The 24,520-nt window shown below is 50.6% G+C and overlaps 11 protein-coding genes across 11 annotated transcripts; 4 read left to right on the top strand and 7 right to left on the bottom strand.

The window, feature by feature from the left end:
* Window positions 1–433: 433 nt before the first annotated feature.
* Window positions 434–2,297, top strand: QC761_608005 (uncharacterized protein). Its single transcript, XM_062881228.1, has 3 exons — window positions 434–1,685; window positions 1,756–1,972; window positions 2,092–2,297. The coding sequence occupies exons 1-3, from the start codon at window positions 515–517 to the stop codon at window positions 2,108–2,110; spliced, it is 1,407 nt and encodes a 468-aa protein (XP_062729898.1). The 5' UTR covers window positions 434–514; the 3' UTR covers window positions 2,111–2,297.
* Window positions 2,298–4,649: 2,352 nt separating this feature from the next.
* Window positions 4,650–5,282, top strand: QC761_0096910 (uncharacterized protein; the record flags this gene model as incomplete). The annotated part of the gene is made up of 2 exons (XM_062873042.1): window positions 4,650–4,913; window positions 4,956–5,282. 2 exons carry the CDS (start codon window positions 4,650–4,652, stop codon window positions 5,280–5,282), a joined length of 591 nt encoding a protein of 196 aa, XP_062729897.1.
* Window positions 5,283–5,670: 388 nt separating this feature from the next.
* QC761_0096900 (uncharacterized protein) lies at window positions 5,671–7,512 on the top strand (the record flags this gene model as incomplete). Its single annotated transcript, XM_062873041.1, is given in 5 exon segments — window positions 5,671–5,803; window positions 5,816–6,211; window positions 6,307–6,853; window positions 6,904–7,107; window positions 7,166–7,512. 4 exon segments carry the CDS (start codon window positions 6,149–6,151, stop codon window positions 7,510–7,512), a joined length of 1,161 nt encoding a protein of 386 aa, XP_062729896.1. The 5' UTR covers window positions 5,671–5,803; window positions 5,816–6,148.
* Window positions 7,513–8,000: 488 nt separating this feature from the next.
* Window positions 8,001–8,441, top strand: QC761_0096890 (uncharacterized protein; the record flags this gene model as incomplete). Its single annotated transcript, XM_062873040.1, has 2 exons — window positions 8,001–8,204; window positions 8,268–8,441. 2 exons carry the CDS (start codon window positions 8,001–8,003, stop codon window positions 8,439–8,441), a joined length of 378 nt encoding a protein of 125 aa, XP_062729895.1.
* Window positions 8,442–8,938: 497 nt separating this feature from the next.
* On the bottom strand, window positions 8,939–9,640 carry QC761_0096880 (uncharacterized protein; the record flags this gene model as incomplete). The annotated part of the gene is made up of 1 exon (XM_062873039.1): window positions 8,939–9,640. One exon carries the CDS (start codon window positions 9,638–9,640, stop codon window positions 8,939–8,941), a length of 702 nt encoding a protein of 233 aa, XP_062729894.1.
* Window positions 9,641–10,157: 517 nt separating this feature from the next.
* Window positions 10,158–10,952, bottom strand: QC761_608000 (uncharacterized protein; the record flags this gene model as incomplete). The annotated part of the gene is made up of 1 exon (XM_062881227.1): window positions 10,158–10,952. One exon carries the CDS (start codon window positions 10,950–10,952, stop codon window positions 10,158–10,160), a length of 795 nt encoding a protein of 264 aa, XP_062729893.1.
* A 1,880-nt stretch (window positions 10,953–12,832) lies between these two features.
* Window positions 12,833–13,418, bottom strand: QC761_0096860 (uncharacterized protein; the record flags this gene model as incomplete). The annotated part of the gene is made up of 2 exons (XM_062873038.1): window positions 12,833–13,054; window positions 13,113–13,418. The coding sequence occupies 2 exons, from the start codon at window positions 13,416–13,418 to the stop codon at window positions 12,833–12,835; spliced, it is 528 nt and encodes a 175-aa protein (XP_062729892.1).
* Window positions 13,419–13,788: 370 nt separating this feature from the next.
* Window positions 13,789–14,855, bottom strand: QC761_607967 (uncharacterized protein). Its single transcript, XM_062881225.1, has 2 exons — window positions 14,616–14,855; window positions 13,789–14,545 (listed from the first exon to the last, which is right to left on the bottom strand). The coding sequence occupies exons 1-2, from the start codon at window positions 14,707–14,709 to the stop codon at window positions 13,929–13,931; spliced, it is 711 nt and encodes a 236-aa protein (XP_062729891.1). The 5' UTR covers window positions 14,710–14,855; the 3' UTR covers window positions 13,789–13,928.
* Window positions 14,856–15,307: 452 nt separating this feature from the next.
* On the bottom strand, window positions 15,308–15,535 carry QC761_607970 (uncharacterized protein; the record flags this gene model as incomplete). Its single annotated transcript, XM_062881226.1, has 1 exon — window positions 15,308–15,535. The coding sequence occupies one exon, from the start codon at window positions 15,533–15,535 to the stop codon at window positions 15,308–15,310; it is 228 nt and encodes a 75-aa protein (XP_062729890.1).
* A 4,687-nt stretch (window positions 15,536–20,222) lies between these two features.
* QC761_0096830 (uncharacterized protein) lies at window positions 20,223–21,785 on the bottom strand (the record flags this gene model as incomplete). Its single annotated transcript, XM_062873037.1, has 1 exon — window positions 20,223–21,785. One exon carries the CDS (start codon window positions 21,783–21,785, stop codon window positions 20,223–20,225), a length of 1,563 nt encoding a protein of 520 aa, XP_062729889.1.
* Window positions 21,786–22,718: 933 nt separating this feature from the next.
* URA9 (Dihydroorotate dehydrogenase (quinone), mitochondrial) lies at window positions 22,719–24,167 on the bottom strand (the record flags this gene model as incomplete). Its single annotated transcript, XM_062881224.1, has 1 exon — window positions 22,719–24,167. One exon carries the CDS (start codon window positions 24,165–24,167, stop codon window positions 22,719–22,721), a length of 1,449 nt encoding a protein of 482 aa, XP_062729888.1.
* Between the last annotated feature and the right edge of the window lie 353 nt (window positions 24,168–24,520).

Raw genomic sequence — 24,520 nt, 5'->3', positions numbered from 1 at the left:
ATGTGCGGGGTTATATGCGATAGGCCGCAATGATAATCGCGGTCTGGGACTACCATTCCCATGGGGAGCAAAAGATTGTGGCGGTGCTTGACACCGCTGATAGGCAGTTGCCGGTCAGGCTTTCGAGCAGGCGGAACAACCCAAATCGTGTACATTCCAGATAATAACGGGAAGGGACAGTCCAGCATCATATTGGGCTCACTCCGACACCATAAGTCTTGCAGTTCTAGCTAGACTGAAGTCAAATACATGGATAACTCTTGCTCTCTGGATAGGTAAGGATGCTGTCTTACATGTGCCACCTCGCACAACATAGAGGCTTCGATCGTAATTGGCTCGAGTATCTGGGAGAGTGTCAACTACAGCCTCATCGTCGGGTACTAATGCATGAGCCTGCACTGGAGAAATTGCTGCCGCGTTCCAGGCTTGCCCTCTCGTTTTGTGTATAAGAGAATCTAACTCACCCTTTGACTTTTGCCGACCTTCATCCTTCGGTTCACCCAAATTCGCGACAATGAGGAGCATTGGAAGAATAGTGACATTGATGTCCGACTCGGACTCGGACTCCGAATCTGGATCCGGCCCCTCAGTCGAAGAGTCTTTGCCATTACATTCAACGACCAACACTTCAGACAGAGTGCAAGCCTCCGTGCTACAATCGGACTCTGAACCCATATCGGAAACCCAATCAATCCCCTCACTTCAGAAGCGTCTTCCATTTTATCCACCACGCGCTCCAATCCCAAACGACTCTCTGCAATACTCCCGGAGCAACGACATTCCCCGATATCTCTTCCGTGTATACACACCAAAGTCATGCGGTGAAACCACTACCTCGCACGTTCGCCCACTGTCTACAACGGCCCCAGGGCACCCGGAACCCCAGTGTCTAGATATCTTCGCTTCATTCCATCCTGACATTGCACATCGCTATCCCGACCGGATTACCCATCCGTCAGTTGCTGCTAAGCTTCTGAGAAGACATTTCAACTTCGACTGTTGGCCAAACGCTAGCTCAGATTGCCCGTTCGTCAGTTGGAGCAGCTCGCTGCTTTTTGTCCTGCATTATGCGCTTTGCAGAAGCGCATATTTCGACCATCGTCGCGACTCCAACGGCAAAGTAGCTCCTGGAGTTAGGACCAATTGGAAAGATGTAAAGGTTCTCTTGCTCGACACCACCAAGTTGCCTCGACGCACGTTCATTTCCGAAGTAGAACTTCTCAAGTTCTTTGCTTCTTACGGACCCGACAAACGCCAGCCCGAAGAGGAACAGCGGACCTTGAAGGAGCTGCTCAACCTACGGCTTGATTGCCACACGAAAGGCTTTTATTTTGGGGAGTACCTCTCGCAAGGCGACCTGAATATAGCAGGTGCCTGCGTGCAGACGGATCTTGAGTCACTTAAAGACCGTGGCCTATTCCGCTTGGTCCCAGTGCTCGGTGAGCAATGGCGATGGGGAAAAAATGTCGTCAAAGGTGGAGGTATCCTTTCACTTCGCAACAAGCTTCACAGCTCGGATAACCCTGCTTCAACGGAAGAAGTTCTCCAGGCCATCCACCTTGGCGAACTGTTTCACTCACGTCACTTGGACCTCACAGTACCTGCGGCTGCTATGTTTCTTGCCCTCAAACAAAGAATTCGGCAAGACCCCGTCATTCTTGGCGTCTTCAAGGAAAAGTGTCGCGGTGAGTATATTCTCTGCGGAGCGGGCTGTGATGACTCTAGAAAGACACTAACTTCCACTTCCTACATCAGCTGATATCATCGATGTCTACCAGCTAGCAGAGACCAACATTCCCACCGAGCTGATGCTCCCGGAAGTCACGCAGTTCAGGATTCTCATCCAAGACATCCAAGAACATTTTGACTATTTGGAATATGCGGATGGGATGTTTTCTGATGATGACACGGAGCACGACGAGCCCACCGATCTAGTCGTGGACGCAATGGCGCATTTAAATTTGCCCTCCGAGTAAGCATACCCTGACCTTTGCCACTGCCCTATGTGCACTCTCATGTGCCCTTCGCCAGATTGAAGTGCCATTGGGATATCAGCATGGACCGAACATGAACTGACCGATGGCATACCAGCACCGATAGTTCTTCCTAATTTTGTGCCGGGTTGAAGGCGAGATTTTGGGAACCTTCCGGGTTAACTGCAATGGCTGAAGTTGGACTGTGAAAGACTGAATTGAAGGAATGGATTGGGTCACCAAGCACATCTTTTTACCTAGCTTGCTTAGAGGGAACCTGCACGCAGCCCCCTGTTTACCTTACCTAACCAACGGACCCCACCCCCCTTTTTTTTAAATGGAATTTGACTATGTTTTGAAGCATGAATTTTAAGCGTCGAGGGGTATTTATTATGTTTTAATGAATAGTTCAAAGAAGTTAAAATGTATTTAAGAGCCCTTGAAGGATAATTTAAAACTTTAAAAGATAGTTAAATGGCCTTAAAAGATGGTTCAAAGGCGTTGAAAGAGAGTTAAAATGCTTTAAAAAGTAGTTCAAAGGCCTTTAAAGATAGTTCATAGACATCAAGAGATAGTTTAAAGGCGTTTTGCTATATTGTAGGGAGGGTAGTAAATAGGCAGGTAGGGGTCGGGACGCTAGTAATATAAATAGGGAGCTCCGCAAAGTTCTCTCTTTGTTTATGTCAAAAGTCCCACTTACTTGAATCATACAGTTCCGCACACGGTGCTATTAAAGAGACATGCTTGTGGCGCTTCTTACACAACGACAATAGGCCCTATATCCGCCGGCCACTGTTGAAGGCCTGCAGGTGACGCCCCGCAGAACAGCACCTTGAATGTGGCGCTGGATTCCGAACTGTTTATGAGAGCTACGTCCGGAACAAGTTCTCCGGATAACCCCAAAGCCTCTACGTCCAGAGCCAAAAACGCCTTTAGACAGTGAGGCTTCAGAAGTGGTCGCAGGTTTATCCCCAGAGCCTTGTGATCGTCGCTGCACACAGCCCCAGCCGTCCTTTTTATACCCAACGGCTCCGGCTCCTATTGGATGGTTGCCAAGATGGTAGCTCTCCTGCATTTAAGCTGGGCGTCGAGTTCAGTGATGATATGTTTCATGTGGAAATGTATTAGCAAATCAGAGATCCAAACAATTGCAGATATCTGCAGACCGTCTGCGTTTAGGCATGGCAGTTCGAAATAGGTGTCAAATGGTGCATTGCAGCTGGTGGCTTTGAAAGTGGCTGATCTCAGCTAATATGAACATGACTGTTTCGGGATGTTCGATTGGCACAAGTGTTGTTTGTCTCATTGAGTGCTGGCGGACTAGGATAGCAACAAGGCTCTGACTTGTCTGTGGTAGGTGTGGCTCCTTGAGTCTATAAGTTTTGGGAGATGTCCACTGTCTGAGTCCGTGTCAGATATCTGTCTTTTGTCAACACTCTGAGCGCACCTATCCTATATCGTCAGGCTCACCAAGATGGGCAACATTTTCAGCGACCTGAACACAACGTGCCGCAATATGGCCCTGGAGGTTGATTGCTCTACCACCATCAACAACTCCATGGGCTCCTTGGTGGTGACAGAGATCGGGCCGGTCAGTGAGGCTCGGCCTTTTCAACCTGATTCAGATATTGCTTAGGAGGGTGTAAGTGGATATGCTTTACCTGAACTCCAAATTGATACCTGGTGGGTTTTGGATCAAGATCGCTGACGATATTGATGTTCCAAGGTGTTGTTGCCTATTGGGTTCCGAACGGGGTTGTGTTGCTCTTCTGTTTGCTGATCATCATATTCCGAATTGAGTTTCTACTAAATACAGAGCGACGCCGGTAAGTCCGCATTTCTTCCTTACACCATTGGTATTCAGGTATTTGCGAGAGAATGATGTTATTAACGCGTAGCTCTTTAACAGTGAAACTGTTCCACTAGATCGCGTTAAGAAGGCATGGAAGCATATCACAGCAAGTAGCAACAACCACAATGAATCCAATCCAGGCCAACCCCCTCCTCGTCCATGGTGACACACTCGACCACATCACAAAGTGACCCCCGATCACCCTTCCAATATTCGCGGCCACAATAGCCACATCAACCACATCCATGACAACATGGCTATCAGTCCTGTTTCTGTCGTGACACCCTTACCTTATCATCAGCCTGCTTTGCTACACCAGCCCGCGCTTTTCACTCTTTACACCCCCGTGCCAACTTTTCAGACTTCTGGATATCCCACCCCAGCGCCAATCCAACCGACCCCACCAACTCACTATGTCGAAAATGACACATTCCAACCCTCGAGAACACCCAGCCCTTCCCCACCGCCAACTCCCGGCCCCCAGAAACAGAATGTTTCCTCTTACATCCATCCGCAATCCGATGAACCTGATGATAGCCCCCAAAGGCCCACCCCATGGGCAAAGCCCTTGACAAAAAAACGAGATTTTTTATGGCATCACCGAAGCAGCTCTCCTCTCCGTCTCCGACTCTCAACTACTCCTCAGCACGACTCAGCTCATCAACCTCGCCAGCACTGGCCTATGCACTGTATCCCGATATCACTTCAACATCCGCCTTCACCTTGTCCTAACAGCCTGTTGGACCTCTCTAGTCTCCATCGCCATTCTCCGAAACTTCTGGAAGACCCCCCTCACAGCCTCCTTCAGGGTTGTAGCCCTCTTCATGCTCCTCATCGGCGCTGGATGGCTCATCTTGAGCGACCGCTATGGCGTCTTCACTAACGCAGAGTACACTGCAGAGTACCGGCCACCCCCTCTCAACGAGCGGAACGTGAGCTTGATCATGCTCCCAGCTGCGTGCTTCATCGACAAGCAGCTTCACAATGAAACCTTTGCCGTCTTCCAGGGCGATCAAGCAAGGCTAGATGCCGTCGGCGCGGTGAGCACTGGGGCTTACAGATTTGAGACGGCGATCTGGGGTTCTATTGTTGGTTTTATCTTTATCTGCTTTTTCTTCTCGATTGCGTAGATGAATTTCAACCTCAAACGGGATGACACCACAGTGGATGTGGTTCGGCCTGGTAGACCCAAGAAGTGGTGGATGAAGATGTTTGTGGTGATGTACTGGTTCGCACCTTTGGTTGCGGGTGCTGCTGTGCTGGGGTGGACAATGGTGTATATTGTGGGGATCAAGGACTGGATGCATAACTCTGGGTGGATAAGTGAAGAGGGGAAATTCGAGAAAGGTATTGTGCGCGGGTTTGGAGAGATTGCTCCTCTTGTGGCTGTGGGCGCGGTATTTTTGGCTGCTTTTGAGAAGTGGGTGTGGCCAGTTCCGAAATTGAAGGAGGATTGAAAGCCCAAGATGTACTGGGAGGGTTGATGGTGGTTTGTTTACATTGGGTCAGTACTCAAGGGGGTCATATATCCGGGAGCTCTACTCAATCAGCGACCACACATGGTGGGGTTCTTCTCCAATAGAAGATATCATATCACTTTCTTTACTTTATTTTTGAGAGTCAAGCACTTCCAAGCCTTGCCCAAATTTTGCCCAACAAAAAAGCAGTGATGTTGTGTTGCTTGGTATCATACCTCACCAACAACGGCAACAGCCGGTTTTATTTGCAACCCAGTCCGGACAACCCAACTGCATTGTGTAGTGCTTACGGGCTGCGGTAACATGAAGCACTGTTCTTGTGCGGGCGCTTCCGCTGTGCTCCATGAGGCCCGGGGCATTGGTTGTTGGAACTATGCAGGTGCTGTGCCACCATTCTCGCCAGACTGTGCCGCCAACATCGCCTTTTTTTAGCCCCCATCACAATACTTGCACATTCCAATCTCGGCCGAATGCCACCATATCAACACTGCACTGATATGGGGGAGGGGGAGGGGGGGAAGCATAGTTCCCCAACGGTGCATTCTTTGGCGGACAAGACTTGGACGTTCCACCTCCTTGCCGCAGCCATCTGTGTAGGTCGGGTGCTGGAAGCGACCACGAGATTGCCCTTCCCTGCAGATCGTTGCTAGTTCCTTGCCTGCGCCGTTCAGCTCGAATCCATTGCTCGCAATATCTTGCCTTGGTCCGCGCGTTCCCGAGCTCCGAGCTCTGCCTTTTTTTCTCATTCTGCCGCAGCGAGCAGTGGATCAACATCTCATTATTGTGACGATCATTCTTCCTGGAGAGTTTGGATTCCTACAGAAGCTTCGAGGACAGCAGAAATCATGGAACTCTCAGCGAGCCAGAAGCTCAACTCACCAGCTGCCGTCCCTCTGACGAATTTCATGGTAAGCAAGCAGCCCACGTTGCATGGCCGCTCGGTTATGCTCGCTTCCATACCCAAATCCTTTCCACAATGGCTGACGCCTCTTTGTGCATACAGGCAGGTTCCTGGACGGCCGCCTCGATAGCTGCTATCTTTCTCAGTGTTCGCCTCTACACCCGTCTAAGAGCAACACGTCGACTATTCTGGGACGACACCGTCCTCATTTTCGGCACCGTTTTCGTTATCGCAGCATCAGCACTGTGGCAATGGGCAGCACCGAAGTTCTGGTTTATATTAGCTGTAGGATCGGGAACGGCCTTTCCAACAGACCTGCAACAGTTCATGAAGGATGTCGAAATCACCATGCGGGTCTTTTTTGTCGAACAGATCTTCTTTTACAGCACATTGGCTTGTGTGAAGCTCTCGCTTCTCCTTTTCTTCAGGAGGATTGGTTGGCACATGACAAAGATCAGAGTCGCCTGGTGGTCGGTCCTGGGATTTGTGGTGGCAACATGGCTTACCTCCATCGGCGATTCTCAGTGGGGATGCTTGGTTGCGAAGGGCTTTGATATCATGGCTCAGTGTACTGAGCCTCCGGCTATCCGGTATGCCAACCTAACGCTCAGGATTAATTGTGCCTTGGATGTGTTGTCTGATGCTGCGGGTAAGTTTTCATCTCAAGCTTGTCTGGCTTGCGGGTGCTAACAATGACAGTCTTGTCCATCCCTGTCATCTTGATCTGGGACTCCAAACTTCGGATGGCCAAAAAGCTGGCCGTCATTGGACTATTTTCCCTCACACTTCTCACAATGTTGGTTGCCATTCTGAGGGTAGTTGGCATCAGCTCGGCGACCTGGGCAAATGGTCAGGTTGATCCGAGCTATCTGTGGCTGTGGAGTTATATCGAAACTTGCATTGGTAGGCTGATCTATACTCTTTTAGAGAACCAAACACCCAATGCTAACCAGACCACCAGCAATTATCGTCGCATGTCTCACAGCCTTTCCCCAGCTCTTCGTTTCCAACAAAAAGCCCACCCCATACAAACAGTCCGGACCATCAAGCGGATCAGCCCCGCCCTCGGGATACAAGGGACAGGAAGACTCTGTCCGCATGGTGCAGTCATATGGTGACGCTCTTGACACGTGTGTTGATGAGGAGAGCTACGGCTGCTCCCCCATGGCGTTTGAAAGCCACAGCACTACCAACCTGAAGCCGGCCGGCATGAGCCAGCCCTATCCTGAGGTCGTAGAGTTGCATCACGTTTCGCCGATTGCCAGCCCATACCAACAAAATGGGGGATACCAACAAAGATACCACTAATCGTCAGTATTCTGTACAAACTTCCTTTTATACTCAGACTCAGAAATACAGCAGCGTTCAAGTTCAGCAGTGGCTTCCAATATTGATATTTGACCAATCAGGCATGGCTCCAGGCCATAACCTGCTCCGTCAGTAGCGGCACTTGTACTCACATTGGCGCTTTGCTCTTTCCCTTTATCACTCTCCGATTTGGAATACATCGGCTTCATATTACCCAAGTTTAACACCAGCTTTTCAACAAAACCTCTCCCAGCAGAATTGGCCAGGACACCATGACCCACACCAAAACCCTCCCTCTCGCCCTCCCCAAAATCCCCTACCTCCTCTGGGGCATCATCGAACCCTCTGCTTCCTCAGGGACCTTTTCTCCTCCGTCCCCAACCTCTAACCAATCCACGTCAAGCGCCTGACCCTCCTCCAAACACTCTTCACCTTCATCATCCCCCCGCTCCCGCGACGTCACACTACTAAAGCGCTACCTCTGGGTGATGCTCTTCGTCAACGACCTCCCCTGGGTCGTCCACCTCTATCTCGAAGGCTACTACCTCAACGACTGGGGGCATTTTGCCGACAACATTCATGTTGTCTCTCCGCTCATGAGGTCTAATAAACCGACGGGAAGCGTACTAAAAGACGATGGGACGCCAATGACGGACAAAGAGAAATTTCTTCAAGAAAGAGCTACTGCGTTTGTGTGGGGGTTGGTCTGGTGCGCTTTTTGGTTTCTGCTTAGGTTCGCTACGGTGATGGGGTAGTTTGGAAAGATTGGTGGCAGGGTGGTGGATGAGGCGAAGGTGGGGGGGGATAAGTCGACGGATGGGACGGTGTTTTCGAGAAATGGAACTGCGGAGGACAAGGAGGTGTACACGCTTTCGTTGGATAAAGACAAGGTGATGAAGGGAGTGACGGTCAAGATTGAGGCTATCTAGATTTGTATAGAGAACAGGGCGGTGGAGGTAAACACTAACGTCCGGTCGGGTGAGCAACATAGCATCACATTTCCAACGCAGGTTCTTCCCCATATCGCAGGATAACCACGATCGTGATGAAAAAATTGGGAGCGTCTCTTTGAGTAGCGTGTCATCCTTGGTCTAGGTGCCATGCTAATTTTCTCTGTATTGTTTCAAATTGACCGAATGCCCCGAAGGGCGAGGGGAAAAAATAAGAAAACTTTCAAAAGTTGGGAGGGTTTGGATGGATTAATAGATGGAAGATATTGGTCTGTGCAGGCGTGCAAAATCCAGAAGTATGTAAATTGTCTGTGTGCCGTGGCTGGTTACCTGACTTTTGAGTTTAACACCACCAAGCCTAGATGCGTAAATATCTAGTACCCCAACCCTCATCCTAGTACACTAACCCTCAGCTCCCAACTCCAGTGTGAACAAATCCCCGAACACCGTCAACCCCAAACATCTCTCTTCAAGACTTAAGATCGAGAAGTGGCCCCAATAGCAGCCACACAATGCCTACAACCAGGCTTGACATTCGGGTTGGCATGCCCACAAGGCGGCAAGTAAGTGTTTCCATTCGTAGTAATCGGATAGACACTCCCACCCATGTTCTGCGCCTGTGTTCCCCTGTGGTCATATGCATAGTTGCTAAACACCGCCGGCTCGGCACACTTCTTTTTCTTGTCATGATTTGCCGGAACAGCACCGTTCAACGCAGGCGCCACGCGTGCGTGATTGTTCCGTGTCGGTCCTGGGGGGTTGCCCTTCAGCGAGGTAGAAGCATACATGACATTTCCATGTCTCGGGTCAGAGTTCCCAGGCCCGCCGTAGACTGTTCCGGGGGCGACGTAGGTGGCTGCTGCACCGGGCATTTGGATGTTGGAGGGGATGTTTTGGTATTGTTTACGTTCGGCGGATGAGCCTGGACGGCCGTTGTGGGTACGGGCGTAGTTGACTTGGGTGCGGGCGCTGTCTGCAAAGTGGGAGGTCAAGGCGGCCTGGGAGGCATGAGGGATGGGCTGGGCGTAGGCAACGCCATTGCCATAGCCGCTGAAGCTTTGCGTTCCTGGGTTAGCTTGGGCGTGTCTTCCGGTATTGTAGGAGGCTACGTGACCGCCAGTGGTGCCGAAATTGCTGTAAGGGATGGGCTGCTGTTGCTGCTGCTGGTAAGGGTTCATTTTGAGTTTAATAGATTAATGGCGCCGTTAACAAAAAGATCGAAGTAAAGAGAGGAAGCCGAATGCCCGATTCAGCGTTGGTTCTTGTGGATGATAACCTGAAAGAGAATGGATGGATGGAATGTGATGATCAAAAGTTCATATTTTCTGGCTTTGTAGGCAGCTTCATGGACATTTTGAAGCTTTTGACGTTGTATGGCTTCTCCGTCAGTCCAATATTGTCAGCCACCTACATTTTGAAACCGGCCATCCATTGGGCGTGCGACGCCAGTGCTGATTCATCGGTGTTTGACAGTCAGATCGCAACTGGGACTCCATCCAAGACTTCAACACGGCTTAGGCAAGACTTCCCAATCTGACCGCCAAGGATCAGCTACGGGGGGTTTAGACTTCAGCCTCAGAGCGGCCCGTGATGGCACGGCTGCGGCAGAGCGGCCATGCCTCAAGCCAAGAAGCCACTTTCGACAATTATAGACACTTAAATCCAAGAGAGTACTGTAGCACCACATTCCATCTCTTAAACTAAACTCTTCTCAACAACCCTCCACCTCCTTCCACCCACACCCATAACCTCATCCCCAACCTCCATCTGCCCCCCAACCTCAGTAACAAACGCAACCGGAATCACCCCTTCCCCCCCCTTCAACCCCCCACTCCCAGTCCTAACCCTCTTCTCCCACTTTCCTCTTTCCCCGTCCCAAACCCACCTCTCAACCCTCACATCCCCCCCATCCCTCAAAAAACCCTGTACATACCCCCCCAACCGAACCACCATCCCCCTCCCCACCCTTTCGACTTCCGCTTGTTCCCCCCCTTCCCCTCGAACCCACCCCTCCTCCCCCTTCAAATCAGCATCATACTCCAAAACAATACACCCCACTCCCTCCACCGCCCTCACTTCCCCAGCCACCCACATCTCCTCGTACCCCTCCACCCTCCCACTAGCGGGGTTCACCATCCTCCCCCTTTCCAGCGTCAACTCGGGGTGTCCCTCCACAGGGTAATTATCTCCCTCGTCAGCCCCAGCATCCCTGTTATTGACCAGTGAATCAATCCAGTGACTCCAAACACAATGCGAATACTCCACTTCTTTCGTCTTGGGGTTCAAAACCGGGGAAGAAGTCGACGTGCCTGCGATAGCCCACTCTAGTTGCTCGAGAGGCAATTCCGAGTCTGGAGGGGTAGGAAGCGGGAGGAGGACTCTGATATCGACAAAACGACGTTGGGGGGAGGTGAGCACGATGGTGGACGTTGGTGGTGTGGGGGAGTGAGGCTCCCAGCGGATCCATTTGCGGAAGGAGATGTCCGCCATTTTTTTTCTGGACTATTGGGTGGATTAGAAAGGCCTTGTGGCTACTGAGACAAGAGGTCTTCAATAATGGGTTTTTTTGATGGCTTCAGTTGGGAGTGCTGCGGCTTTGATGGCCTCCTAAGCGTGAATGCGGGGTTGCAAACGTCTAACGAACTGACTGGAGCTAAGACGAGATGACCTGACAACCCTAACCCCTAGCATGCATAATAATCACCCCTACAAGCAATATGTTTTTAATAAAGGTCGGCCGACAACATGATTTTCTTCTACAAATTCCAGCTATCTTTCAGAGCTTTGTTCCATCTACCATACCCACCTCAGGTCCAAAATACACATACAAATCTCAAACATGACATACATCATTCAACCATGCCTTCTCACCGACACGCCTTCTTGCGATCCTTTCAGTCAATCTTCTGACACTCCTGACTGCAATATCTCGCCTTCTTGCACTTTGCGCACTTCATCAGCTCCCCTCCATCATCTGTCTGCGCACTGCTCCGTTCCCCTTCCCCGCACAGGAATACTCGGTATCGCCTGCCTCACGGTACTGGCGGGAGCCACCACCGGCGTCGGTGACGGAGTGGGCAGCGAACTCAACACAGGCGGCAAAGGTAGCTCATTCACCAACGAGCTGGAAAACACCGGTGACATCGCCGCCCGCACACAAAACTTCCTGGCATGCTTCCACGTGTTCGCCATATAGTCCAAATGATAGCCTTCTGGGAAAACGCCCAACCCACAGTCACAAATAATTCCCTCCCCTGTCCCCAATACCAAGCGGCGGGGCCATTGGCTTCCCACCCGTAAAGTGCTAGCACTCCTCCTTGTGCCCCCACTCCCTACATTTCTCAACCATCGAACCCAAAACCTCCTTCCACAACCTCAGCTCATCCAGCGTCACATATATATTATTTAACTGTACCGAACCAAGATTATTCAGAAGTGCCTTTAACTGGTATCCCTTTCAGAAGTTCTGGATAGGGGTTCGTCACATAGAGCCAGCTTTGCGCTCACCCTCATGAAAGTATCCCGGTTCCCTAATGCAGTATGAAAGTATATAACGAACCTCTATCTAGAACGTCTGAAAGGCATACTAATCGAAGGTACCTCTGAACAATCCTGGTTCGGTACAGCTAAACAGTGTACAACAATTGGGCTGTTTTAATCACAATAGTCTTTGATACCAATAACTGTGACTTGAATTGCATACTGCAGAACTGTCTATCTACACCAGCCAGTTCCTCCGTATATATAGACCTTAAGTTCCCAAGTGCCTCCGTATCTGGCTCACTCCGGCTCATTGGTGATCCGGCTCACCTTCGCCAAGCAGGTCAACAGTTTAATACCTAGCCTTCCAATGTAAGCCCTGGTTGCCTTAAAAGAGTAAGAAGAGGCATTAGCCTGTTAAAAAACCACGGAAGTACTCTATACTCGTTTCTCTATAATAAAACCCCAGATAATAGGGATAATATAGCTCTAACACTTCTCGCTATTAATCCTACTATATTCTTTTTCCCACACAAAAGAACCAGCCTTTTCACACTCACATATTATACCCCAGAACATCCAACCGTGAGACTTTTGCCGTATAGTAGCCCAAGCCTCGATATCTTTAATTTGTTTAAAGTAAGCTACCTTTTCCATGTCGCGGTTATTAGTAGCCCAGGTCTCATCATTGAAGGCCACGTATTCCCAGTCTCCCGGGCGAAGACGAAGTCCAAATTGCTCACTGGCAAAGGCCAGTCGTTCGGCTCGGTGTTAGGCGGTAAGCTTGATCCTCCGCGGTAGGACCTAACGACTGAAGCCGGCTATTCTTATAGCTATCGTGAAGGCCGTATCCTTCCAGTGGTTAAATCCTTCCAAATACAGCTTTGAATCTAGCTTACAGAGCTTGCGAGCGATAGGGTCGTCATTGAGAGAGCGAGTAATACGGTCCTTCTCTTCGTCGGTAAACCGCGAGGGCTTCCGGCTACGACGGTTAGTTCGCGGGTCAACGGTGTAGTGAGGGCATATTGAATCTGTTTATCCGACGCGCCAGTGGCCTCGCGCATAGCCGCGTAGGACATATAGGCGTATTCGCGCAAGGCACATATTTGAATATGTGGGCAATTAATTAGTCAGTAAGAATTGAAGAGGGTTAGGAATATATATGGCTACCTTTTGCTTACGCGGGAGCTCTGGAGCCCTGTGAGCCTTCAGGTGCCAGTGTGGCCGTTGTTGCCTTGCCAATTGGAGCCGGTAGAAGCGCTCGGCTGTGGGTGACGTGTCAATATCGTTGTGGTTGATAAGAGCGTTGATTTCCATCGTGGTGGTGGTGGGTGTGGTCGATGGCCGTGGTGTTGCGCGAGAGGTTTCGCATTGCCTTAAGAATTGACAGGTACCCCTGCCATAGAAATTAGTAGCAAAGTGACTTCGGATTAGATGGATTTCGATATTGCATATGTGGCTGCTGATCGCCGACATATTGGCCTGTTGTTTTATGGGCCAAGTCCAACGCTACCATATATTCTCTTGGTATAAATGTAGTTTGTCAACGAGGGAAAATCTGCGGGGTTACCTGGAGTGCTCGGGCTAATTGGGCCACATGTGCATTTGTGGGTCTATTAGGTAAAAGCCTATTCACGTACACACCACCATGGCTCTTGGTCGGCCAAGTCACAATCTCAGACACCCAGTTCCCACCACTGAAGCCATCATCATGCGCAAATCGAATCAAGGTAAGGCCGTAGGCCGTGGCCTTCGCCACTCTCACCATGCAGAGGTCGGAAGGCTGAGTGGGGTGGGGTCGCACATTCTTCCACACCATTGTAAACATCACATTTGACAAATGTCTGTAAGGCAAATTTCACTTCATTTCATGAGCTCAGATGTCGAGTTTTGCTCCAAAATCCATCTTGTGGCCTCATATCATACACAAGCTTGTAGTTCAAACAAGACCTCCTTCTACCATCCATAGCTATCCGTCCGCAATCACTACGTCATGACCGGGAAATAATCACACTGGATCCTGAAATAGGCGTTATAATTTGGACTGTCGGTGTCCTCTATGCAGTGTACCCAGTTGTCGTGGCTGAAGACGGCGCAGGGGTAATGGCCCTGATCACAAACAACCTGGTTGACGTCTGGATGGTAGGAACAATTTGTATTCACGCCGAAAGGGTTGAATCCGATGTCAAATTGCGGGATAGGCATCTGGTATCCAGGGTCGCATTCCGAGCCGGTACCAAGATGCAATGTTGCGTTGTACGGATGGCAAGGGTTGAAATACTTCACGCTCACATGGGACTCGAAGATGTCGTAATAGCACAGGTATGTCCAGCCGGGATCTCCCGACATGAAGGTTCTGCGGTACAAAACCCAAAGTCTGCCGGGGTCAACCTCCCCCGGAGTGGTCTGGGTGGAGGTCGGATGGGTGGGGACGTACTGACTGGCAGTCGGATTGGCGGAAGCAGAGAGACGGACAGTTGTGCCGGTGGGAACAGCTTGAGTGGGAGTCGAGTTGGTCGAGTTGGACTGGGAAGTGGAAGAGGAAGTCAAGTCGGTCGAAGTTGACTGGGAGATGGTAGAGGACTCCCAAGTGAAGGAGACAGCTATGACCGCACAATATCAGTCAAACGAAACGAAGCACAGATGCAAGTTCAACCAAATTGGATCTCTTACCAGTAGAGGTAATGTAGACTGCCTTCAGTCTCCCCGCATCTGGGAAACCAGCGGCGGCAGTGGCGCCGATCAGGAGGAGCAAAAGCTTGAGCATCGCAATGTTGAAGACAATGGCTGAAAGCAATGGTTGAAGTTGGGTTGATTGAGGGGCTTGATTGACGGATGGAAGAGATTGGATGGCAGAACATGAAGGAGCTGGCAGATGGGCAATCGGGGCAAAATTTGTACCCAGAGAACTGAGGAGCTGCCGGGCTGTCTGTCACCTGCGATGACGGCTGTCATTACTTTACATCATCACTCTGGCATTTCGGCCATGTTCAAGATTTCGCGCCTGCCTCTCCTGAAATAAGCATTTGGCGGAGTCTTCCACGGGCGTAAAACGCGGGACCTGTTTTAGACGGCAGGTTCGTACCGGAACTTCCAAGCACCACTCACCGAGGTGGTCATGCATTGAATCCAGAGGTCCCGTTCCTCCGCACGCCGGCCTTCAATCGGCGAATTGACCACCTCATTCCTTCATCAGATAGGTACCTTGCCTATCGGTATCGACCTGACTCCGAGGTGAGAATCGATGTATCAACGTCTGACAACTGATAAGCAGAGTACATTATGGGAGGCAGCTTCCACTGCTTCGGGCGCTTTTCTTTTCAGACCTGTTGTGATACATATAATGGTTTCGAATGTAGAGCCTACTAGGTACATTCGACGGTATAAAAGTCTACATATCCGCCATCGCTCCTTGCATTCATCACAATACCATTTCGCTGTTTGTTATGGTTAGCCCTTCTCTTACCCAGATAGCCAGTATGGAGATTAAAACTTGAAATCAACTTACCGGAGCCCTTAGGCTCGTGTTCTAAACCCACGCATTCCAAGTGAAACCACTCCCTTTGACACTCTGCCCCATCACAGGCCACCATTGTCCCGTAGCTAATACCGTTACACGTGCAGTACTTTAGTTTGTCTTCATCTGGCTCATCATCTGGCTCATCGTCTATCGTCATATCACCGATATCAGCGCGACCATATTCAACCAGAAGTGAATCCGCGGTGAGGTTGCTCATCTCTTCGCCACTTCCAGAGGCGTCTTGTCATCGTTATTTCTCTCGTCCAATCTGAGTGTGTGATCCATCAGACTTGCAAGGCGCTGCGGTTGGTGTTTGACGACTTGATAATGACATTGTGGAGTGGATGATTTCCGTTGTCATCCAAGACATTTGCAGCAGCCCCATTCGTTATATCCAAGATGCGAGAGATGAGGCTAACGAGGCGGCCGGACAAAGTCTCGTCAATGGGTTCTAATTCGAATGCTAAAGTCTCCAAAGGGGTAAGGCCGAAGGAATCACGTTCCAGCAAACGTTGGGAGTCGAGAAGGTCGAGAAGGAATTCAACCACGAAGTATCGGTTCTTGTGGCAACTTTCATGAATATTGGGCCGAGATCCGCGGGATCCGTAGCTCAACACCACCGCGCTTCGCAGGCTCTCCAGGACGTGGAAATGTGATTGTTCCAGAATGTGGAGGGGTAAGAGTTGGGGTGATTGATATGCCGGGTCGTATTACTGCGGAAATAATTCTTTGACAATCCTATGTAGACAGGATACCTGGGTGGTGATGCGGCAGAGTGTGTTCCGCAACAAGGCTTCATCCCTGGCGGTAGTCCTGAGTCTTAAAATGTTTATCACACTGGTTATGTCAATTAAGTTGAGGTTTTGCCTAAAGTACCCCAGCAACGTTTCAAACAGTTGGAGATTCCCAATCATGATGGCAATACGCAATGCCGGGCGTCGGTTTGCAAAATGACTAATGTTAGCTGCCAACTCGGCGTGCCAATGAAGAAAGAGTCGGACTATCTCAAGGTCTTCGTTCCTGATCGCCTTCTCGAGGGCTGATATGGCGAGACGTGTCTTGTATGCATTCGCGCCCCGTCGTAACAAATCTTGACAGACACTTGCGTGTCGACCTCGCGCCGCAATCACTAGCGCAGTTATGGCTCCGCCTGTTATGTCTGGCTCATCAACGGGATGCCCAGCTTCCACAAAGAATTTGACTTGCGCAAGATTACCTTCAGCAGCAGCAGTCCATATAGTAGTGTCCTTGGCGGATAGAGATGATGGAAATAACGATTCATCATCCGAGACGGCCGAATGAAATCGCTTATAATGATTGTCAAGATCCCTTTGTGAGGTATACCCAACTTGTGAGGCGAAGCAATCTGGTGCAGAGCACTTATAAGGCCTTTCATGGTTCGAGATGTGGCGCTCTCGCTCGTCTCGCTCGGGAAACCCCTCAGAAAACTTGGAGCATTGCAATCTGTTGCATTTGAATCTTCCAGAGCCGTTGAGTTCCAAGAGTGCTCTGCGCTCGCGATCGGTGAGGATCGTCTGGTCAATGTTTTCTATTGTGTGTCTGATGGTGGTGACAGCATTGTGTAGAGTCATGTCGTTCGACGGGCTGGTGTTGGCTGTATCGGAGTCGCCGTTCTGACTTATGACAAGTGTTGGTCTTGCGTTATCGTTATCATGAAGCTGTTCTGGGTTTGGAGAGCTATCCTGCCCCTGTGTGAAAAGGTGTTGTGTAGAATCAAGCACTCTTTTCTTGATATTGGCATCGACTTCACCTTTGGACACTGTCATCTGTCGTAGATGCTCTTTCCAATAGGATTGCGCGTAATCCAAAAGTCCGTAATAACCTGTTACCGCTGAAGCCGCGATCTCTTCAATTGAGTACACGCGGGTGTTGAAAGCCGGCGAGGACAGAATATTAGGTACAAAACAGGGCCAGATCGGTCAAGTACTCGAGCTGCAACCCGATCATATGCCGCATTCAGTTGCCTCGGAAAGTTGTCTTTGGACAGCTCATTATTGAGATCGGCCACCGATGCCTGGTCATAAAGATTGTCCAGTACCACTTTTGCGTAAAGAAACATTCCTGCGAGCGGCCGTCAACTTGCTTGTTCCAGGTTGCTTGTGGTTCTGTTGTTAAATGAGGATTTCAAACGTACCATTTGCAGTTAAGGTGACCTTCCCAGTGATCTCATTTTCCCTAGAGTCAGGAATCTCAAACCGATCCCTAATTTTGGCAGCCATGGCAGTAACGTAAGTCTTAAGATCGCAGAGATGAGACTTTGCGCTGTCCAGGTTATTAGTTGGTTGACCGATCAATTGCTTATCAATATAGCCATCCCTTTGTCCCGCTACCAGTAACCTGACTGAGGAGAGGTTACCAGCCTTGTAAGTTCTCAAGATCTCGTTAGGAACCAACTGAGCACGAGTGGTGATTCACATTCGTCAATGTGACGGCCACTGTCACACTCGTCCAAACCATCCACAACAATCCAGCAACGATGCTGTAGTACGACACAGTTCTTGGACAAGGAACTTGAGAAGTGGCTCCCGAAAGTCGTCGGGCCTGTGGACGGAATCACAGGACTTTTGAATGTGCCCTAGAAGCCCATCATCTTGTTCGAGAAGTTGGTCGAGGAAGGCACGAAGCATGTGTTCCATTGCTGATTTATTGACAACGCCGGTCCTGCTGTGTTTGAAGTAGAAATAGGCAAGACTGTCTCCAAGAATATCCTCTTCGGACCTAACGCGTTCAATGACTCGCGATACCAGAGTAGTCTTGCCTAACACAGGGAACACAGGGGGGGGGGGGGTGTCAGCAAGTCAATGTACAAAGAAAAGTTCATTGAAAAGCTATACAAGCACTTTGCCGTAGTGTTCTTTGGAGGAAAAGAAAGATATGTGCTTAGCGGAACCTGGCATTCCACTGAGGTAAAGAATCTCCCCCCTGTTGGATTTCCTATACATCCACTCCTTAAACTCGGGTTGGTCGAGAACCCAACTACCTGGAGCAGCATCATGTCCCTGCCCCAATGCTACGGAGTGACCTATTTGGTAGTAGACCGGTGCAAGTTTAGTATGAAGGATCTCTTTCTCAGCCAGGCCCCGGTCCGCGGCTTCTGAGACTCGGCGTTGCTCTGCCTGCTGTATGTCCTCGGATCGTGCCTTTAGAAGTGCGTCCAAAAGATTTTCAGTGTTCTGAAATATTTTCAGAGTGATGTCGCGGACGCCCTGAACCTCCTCGATGGCGGCAGATAATCTACTATCAGATATTATCTGCAAGCGGTTTTCGAGGCTTTTAAGAATGGGACCAAATTTAGTCTTGATGTGAGGCCATAACGATTCGGCCAACTTTTTCCAACCTGGAAGTTGTCACAAAACAAGGTCAATTAGCGAACAAGCTTTGAACGAAGTGTTGAATGCCAAAAGTAAACTCTGCATCCGCTTTCCCTTCCATGGAGTCTTTGGCTTGTACTTACCTGGCCTTGTAAGTTCGTCAAGTGCTGTCTCATGGAATTGAAGCACCGCGTCAAAACAATCCTCCAGGACCTCTCTCGCATTCGAGTACCTCCGAAATAGAAGGTCATACTGGTGAATACCAGTCAAAAGTGTGCCTATTCTGTCATAGCCATCCAGCAATATCTCGAATGTTCTGGCATGAGCGGCAGCCATCTGGAGCGCCAGCTTTATTGGGCCCTTTACGTACGATTAGTCCATGTGACCATTTCTGATGTGTTTGAACGAGAGCTTACCCATACAAACCCAACAAACTCGGAGGTGTTCAGGAACACAGTTTCGAAGCAATTGAGATCACCCGGATCACGAGGAATTACATGGTCAGCACATTTCAATCGTTAGTTTTTACATGATCACGCAGGCTTTTATGTCAGACAACTAACAGCTGGCACTGGCAGACATCAAATTAGAGGCATAAGGTTCATTATACGTAGGGAAGAGAGTGGGTATTGTCAGAAAAGAGATCGCGAGCTGTGGGGACTTCTCGATTACAAGTATGAGGCCCATCCTAGGCATGGCCTTCCTCTCCTGTCACCTGCTGACCTAAAATCCGTTAGAATCCTACCACAACTATCATCCACGGGCTTGGGCGGTATTCTTGCCGGTGTCATGGAACTTGGTAAGACCTTGACCATGTTAGGTGCAGTCGTCTGCGCAAAAGAGGCTGGACTGGTGTTCATAAGTACTAAAGAGTATGATACTGAACACCCTTCCCGACAGAAAGCGGGCAATTCGGTGGTCCTTCCCTCTAGACTTAAGTACCCTCTGGAATCAGGATATGGTTCAGCTTAGTTGGCTAACCCACATCTATGAAAAGAACTTGTCGATAATTGGGTCGCTGAAATTAACAAGTATGTTGGTCACTCTTAGGCTTGCACTGGTACTCACAGAACTAAATACTATAGGCACTTCTATCCAGGAACACTGTCAGTTCACGTCTCCCACGGCGCTAATAGGTTGAAGTCAAGCAGTTCGCTGTCTGAGTATGAGGTGGTGCTTACGACATATGGTACCCTCTCAGCTAGCACTTGATGACCAAGCTCCGGGAGGGGAGTCTACTGATGTGAGTTCTGCTCCGCAAATACCATGTCCGGTACTCTGACACCTGCCAGGACCTCAAATTTGTTTTGGATACGAGGAGATAGGGAGGCAACCAAAACAGAATTCTCTTTTTATATAACCAAAATACCCGAATCATTACCCATATCGTCACGTCATATCATCATTACATCCCCCCTTTATTTCCACCTACACCCTCCGACACCACCCCTCCCTCCCCTCCCTCCCCAACCCCATCTCACACAACCCCTGATCCAACAACCCCGTCTTCACCGCCCCAACAACCCACCTCACCGTCCCTTCCTCCCCCGGCTCCCCAACCCGAATCCTCACATTCCTCCCATACTTACCCCTCTTAACAACCTTTTCAAACTCCTTCCTAATCCAACCCCTCTCCTCCCCCCTTCTCCCCCTAAAGTCAGGAAAATATCCCCCCAACGGCCTCTCATCCAACTGACTTTCCAAACCCTCACTATTCCACAAAAGCAACATCATCGCCCCGCGGGCGTTTTGCGCAAACGTTTTGCTGTTAACCAACCCCTCAAAGGACCGGAGCGCCTCGCTGAGGTAATTGACGTTGTTATCTTCCTCTAGGGTTTGAGAGTAAGACGCCAAGTCGACTAGCATGAGGATGGAGAGGTTGGCGGAGAGGAAATTAAAGATTTTGCGGCGGAGAAAGGAGCAGCAGGATGTATTGTCGCGGTCGATGAGGTCGAATTCGAGGGAGGAGGTGGATGGGAAGGGGGTGAGGGATTCGCGGTGGAGGGATCGGGGGGCAGAGGAGGAAAAGTGCTTGATGTGGGAGAGGTCTGTTGGTGTGGGGGTGTATGATGGGGTAAAAGAGCGGGATAATAGGGAGAGGAGGAGGGTGATGAATGGGCGGGAGCGGCCGAGAGTGGTGTAGCAGAGGTTTGTCCAGAGGGGGTCAGACCACAAGGTGGTGGTTTGGTTGATAAAGGCGAGGGTCTCTGGGTTGACTTGGGGGGGTTCGTCGAGGGGTAAATCGTGGAGGGTGATGGCTGTTTGGAGGAGGTTTGATAGGGGTGGTGGGATTTGTTGGTTGGGTTGTTGATGGTAGTGTGTTCCCTGGGCGTGGATTTCATAGAGGATTCGTTTCATCTCTTTTATGGCCGCGGTTCTCACTTGGGTGGCTGGATCCACTGTTGGTTGGTCGGAGGATCCTGGTGAGCTGCATTTTCTCATTTGGTCAAAAAGCAAAGTCTTTCCCTCGCATCTTGTCGGGCCGCAACCAGTAACCATGACTTGAGCCGTCCGACACAAGGCTTCCCGGTCTTGTTCAAGTTGCCGGTCGATGGCCGCTGAGCGCTTCGCTGCCATGCGTGCCTCCCGGGCAGCCTGTGATTTTGCCGAGTGGATAAGTGGCCATGTCGCCGATTCCCTTACCTCCCCGACCTTCTCAGACTCAAAATGTGGTGGTGATGATGATGACTGAATCCTTTTGGTGGTGTTGTTGTTTTGGTTTGGGTCCAGTTGAAAGACGGACAGGAAGGCGAGCAGATCAAATGGTATGCCGAAGCAACCCGTAGAGCGAGCTCTCCTGCGCTTGGCTCTCTTGTTGGCTAGACCAGAAGTTGGTGAATTGGAATGTGCGAGTTGCCAGAAAACCTTTGCTGTTGGTGTAGCGCTCATTTTGAGATGATCCTCCTCATCCGGGAGTCCCCAATTGTCAGAGATCAGTTCGTCGTCGGTCTTCGTGGTTGTTGTTGTAGGACGAGAGATGATGGATTTCATTTTTCTGGGCTGGTACAGCTACCAAAGCTGGACGGAGGGGTATCGTATGATTGGAAGGCTTGGGGTATTATTAGGTCATCCAAAAATCACCGCCCAGACAATAATCCAAGAGGATTGAGCACAACAACATCAACAGCAACAAAAAAAAACCTGGGAGAACGGCAGTTGAAGTAAAAACAGAAAAAAAAAAAAAAGAGCCGTGCCGCAACATCGTGCCGCAACATTCCACAACACCCAAACTATTTGGTCCAACGGCGCTGATGTTCAGGCACACACTTCATCTGACACACTGTGACACAAAGAGCACATAGACATTCCTCAACTTCCGATTGATGAACAAACCCCCCCTGCACATTCTGCACCAACCCGTGCCGTTGGGGGAGCGCTGTGATTGGCGCCCCTGGCGTGGCCGATAAGTATGGCAGCTGCCCCCCTAACCCCCATTCTCCCTAGAATCGAACCCCAAGGTAACTGTTACACCAAGCTACAAGCAAACCACAGGCCGGATGATGATTTCCAGAAGGAAAAACCGGCCTGGACCGACGTTGTGAGGCATGGCGTAGAAAATTCGATTCGCTAGTTTTGTGATCGAAGCTTGGAGGAACAAAGTCTGGCGTTTCCATGGTCAGGGGGTGACATTTTTATGCGTGCCAAGCCCGCTGGATCGGATAACTTGGAAGCGATCGGGTTGGTCGACCCAAAAACAAACTGTAAAAACTCCATGCAACCCTCCTCGGTGAGTCCGTCCCAAGCATACATTCAGCTTGGCACCCACTTGATGACACTTGTGATGTTCGGTCGGAGGCGGACGAAGTGGTTGGGGGTATAAACATTCGCTTCTATCTCGCTTTTTGCTAAATGCTCGGTCAAAAGGACCGTTCAATATGCATATATACAATCCTACACCTACACTCAGCCTTCACGGTCTCTTCCTTACTGCTTCTTGTCCTCGATAGCCAACTTCTCCCGCATCTCATTCTTTATCCGCGTGATAGTGCCGGACCCACCATAGACCATCCCGGTGTAAACCATGGCAACGCTGGCTCCAGCATTGAGAACCTTGAGAGCCTCGTCGCCATTTGTGATACCACCCGTCGCGAAGATGACCTTTTGGTTCTTGTTGAATGCATCCCCGAGGCCCTCGGTCTTGAGCGAATAGTTGTCCAGCATCTTTCTGTATCTTCCAACCAAGTTCAGCGTCTGATTGAACAGCGCTGGACCCGAGTAGCCACCATCCTCCATGATGTTCTTCTGCTCCTGGCTGGTCAATCTCACGCCCTTTGGCACGAGCCCCGTCCTCTTCTTGGTTGTGTTGCCCACAATAACACCGTCCACTCCGCTCATCCACACAGCCTGCACCACACCCTCCATCTGGCTATCGTCATCCTCATCCGGGCTGACCTTGACCATGACTCTGGGCTTGATCTTTCTCTTGGTCTTTTGCGCCTCCTCGACGACGGCGCTCAGCAGCGCAGTCAATGGGCCGGTAGCCTGCAAATCTCTCAGGCCAGGAGTGTTGGGACTGCTGACATTGACAACCAGCACATCGGCGTATGGTGCCAGCCTGTTGACACAAGTGACATAATCCTTCTTCACAGCCTCCACATCCTTCTCATCTGTCTTCTTGTTCTTGGCAATCTGCACGCACAGCAAGCGCCCATCCTTCAAGCTGCCCACCGGAACTCCCGCCGCCCCGTCAAGCATCTCCTTTTCCGTGAAGCCAATGCTCCGGGCAAATGTCCGTAGTCTTTCCCTCAGGTGCGCAGCCACGGCGTCAGCACCCTTGGAGTTTAGACCATATCTGTTGATCAACCCATCGGTAGACACAACTCTGAAAACTCTTGGCTTGGGGTTTCCTTCTTGCGGAAGGGGCGTGATGCCGCCTACCTCGACAACACCGGCGCCGAGAGCAAACAGAGGGTCGGGAATTTCAGCGTCCTTGTCGAGACCAGCGGAGATGCCGATTGGGTTGGACAGCTCGACGCCAAAGACGTTGACAGCCAAGGGTTTGGCACCGGTGGCGTCGCCATCTTGAACGCGCTCGCGGGGATGGAGACCGACGGAGTAGAGGGCTTTGAGGGCAGCGGTGCCGGCGTGGTGGGCGTCTTCGGCGTCGGGGAAGAGAACGCGGATGACGCGGGGGACGAGGTATTTGTGGAAGGAGGCACGAGTGTCGGTTGCGTAGTAGTATCCGAGAACGGCGGCAGTACCGAGGGCGGTGCTGATAGCTACTGTCTTTGCGCTGGAGCCACCGGAGGAGGAGGAAGCAGTCGAGGCGGGGCGACGAGGGACGGCATGGTTGATTCTCGGGGTGGGATTCCGTGCAAGGGGTCGGAGGACAGAGGAGAGGGTATGCCTCGTTCGTAGAAAGGGGCTAGCCATGGTTGAACGCAGAGCTGAGCCGGGCCAGCGCTCAATGGCTTCTGAGAGAAGTCGTGGTGTGGGGGAGTTTGGTGAGGATGATGACGATGTTTCCTTGGGCTCAGTATTTTTGGAGCTTTACCGCGGTGTCGGCTTGGTTCCTGGCGCTTGCAGGGACCAGCCAAGGGTGGCACAGTGTGAGATGATCGTCTGGACCGTGCGCAGCCGCTGTCAGATGCTCGATGCAAGGCACCCCGCACTGTCCCCTCGAGCAAATCGTCCGATCCATCAAAGCTTGAGCTTCTGCTCTTGAACAAACCACCTAACGCCTTGCTTGTGCTATTGGATATCATCTAACTCTATAATCTATTATG

This window comes from Podospora bellae-mahoneyi, chromosome 6 (genome assembly GCF_035222275.1).
Source record: "Podospora bellae-mahoneyi strain CBS 112042 chromosome 6, whole genome shotgun sequence".
Classification (NCBI taxonomy): Eukaryota; Fungi; Ascomycota; class Sordariomycetes; order Sordariales; family Podosporaceae; genus Podospora; species Podospora bellae-mahoneyi.
Note: the sequence above shows the minus strand (reverse complement) of the source record. Positions and strands in the feature narration are given on the sequence as shown.

What these genes read in the sequence shown, in the direction of transcription:
- QC761_608005 (XM_062881228.1), top strand. Translation starts at nt 515, where the DNA reads ATGAGGAGCATTGGAAGAATAGTGACATTGATGTCCGACTCGGACTCG. An exon ending in CTTCAAGGAAAAGTGTCGCG is followed by an intron (nt 1,686 to 1,755) that starts GTGAGTATATTC and finishes TTCCTACATCAG; the next exon opens with CTGATATCATCGATGTCTAC.
- QC761_607967 (XM_062881225.1), bottom strand. Translation starts at nt 14,709, where the DNA reads ATGCTCAAGCTTTTGCTCCTCCTGATCGGCGCCACTGCCGCCGCTGGT. An exon ending in AGTCTACATTACCTCTACTG is followed by an intron (nt 14,546 to 14,615) that starts GTAAGAGATCCA and finishes GTGCGGTCATAG; the next exon opens with CTGTCTCCTTCACTTGGGAG.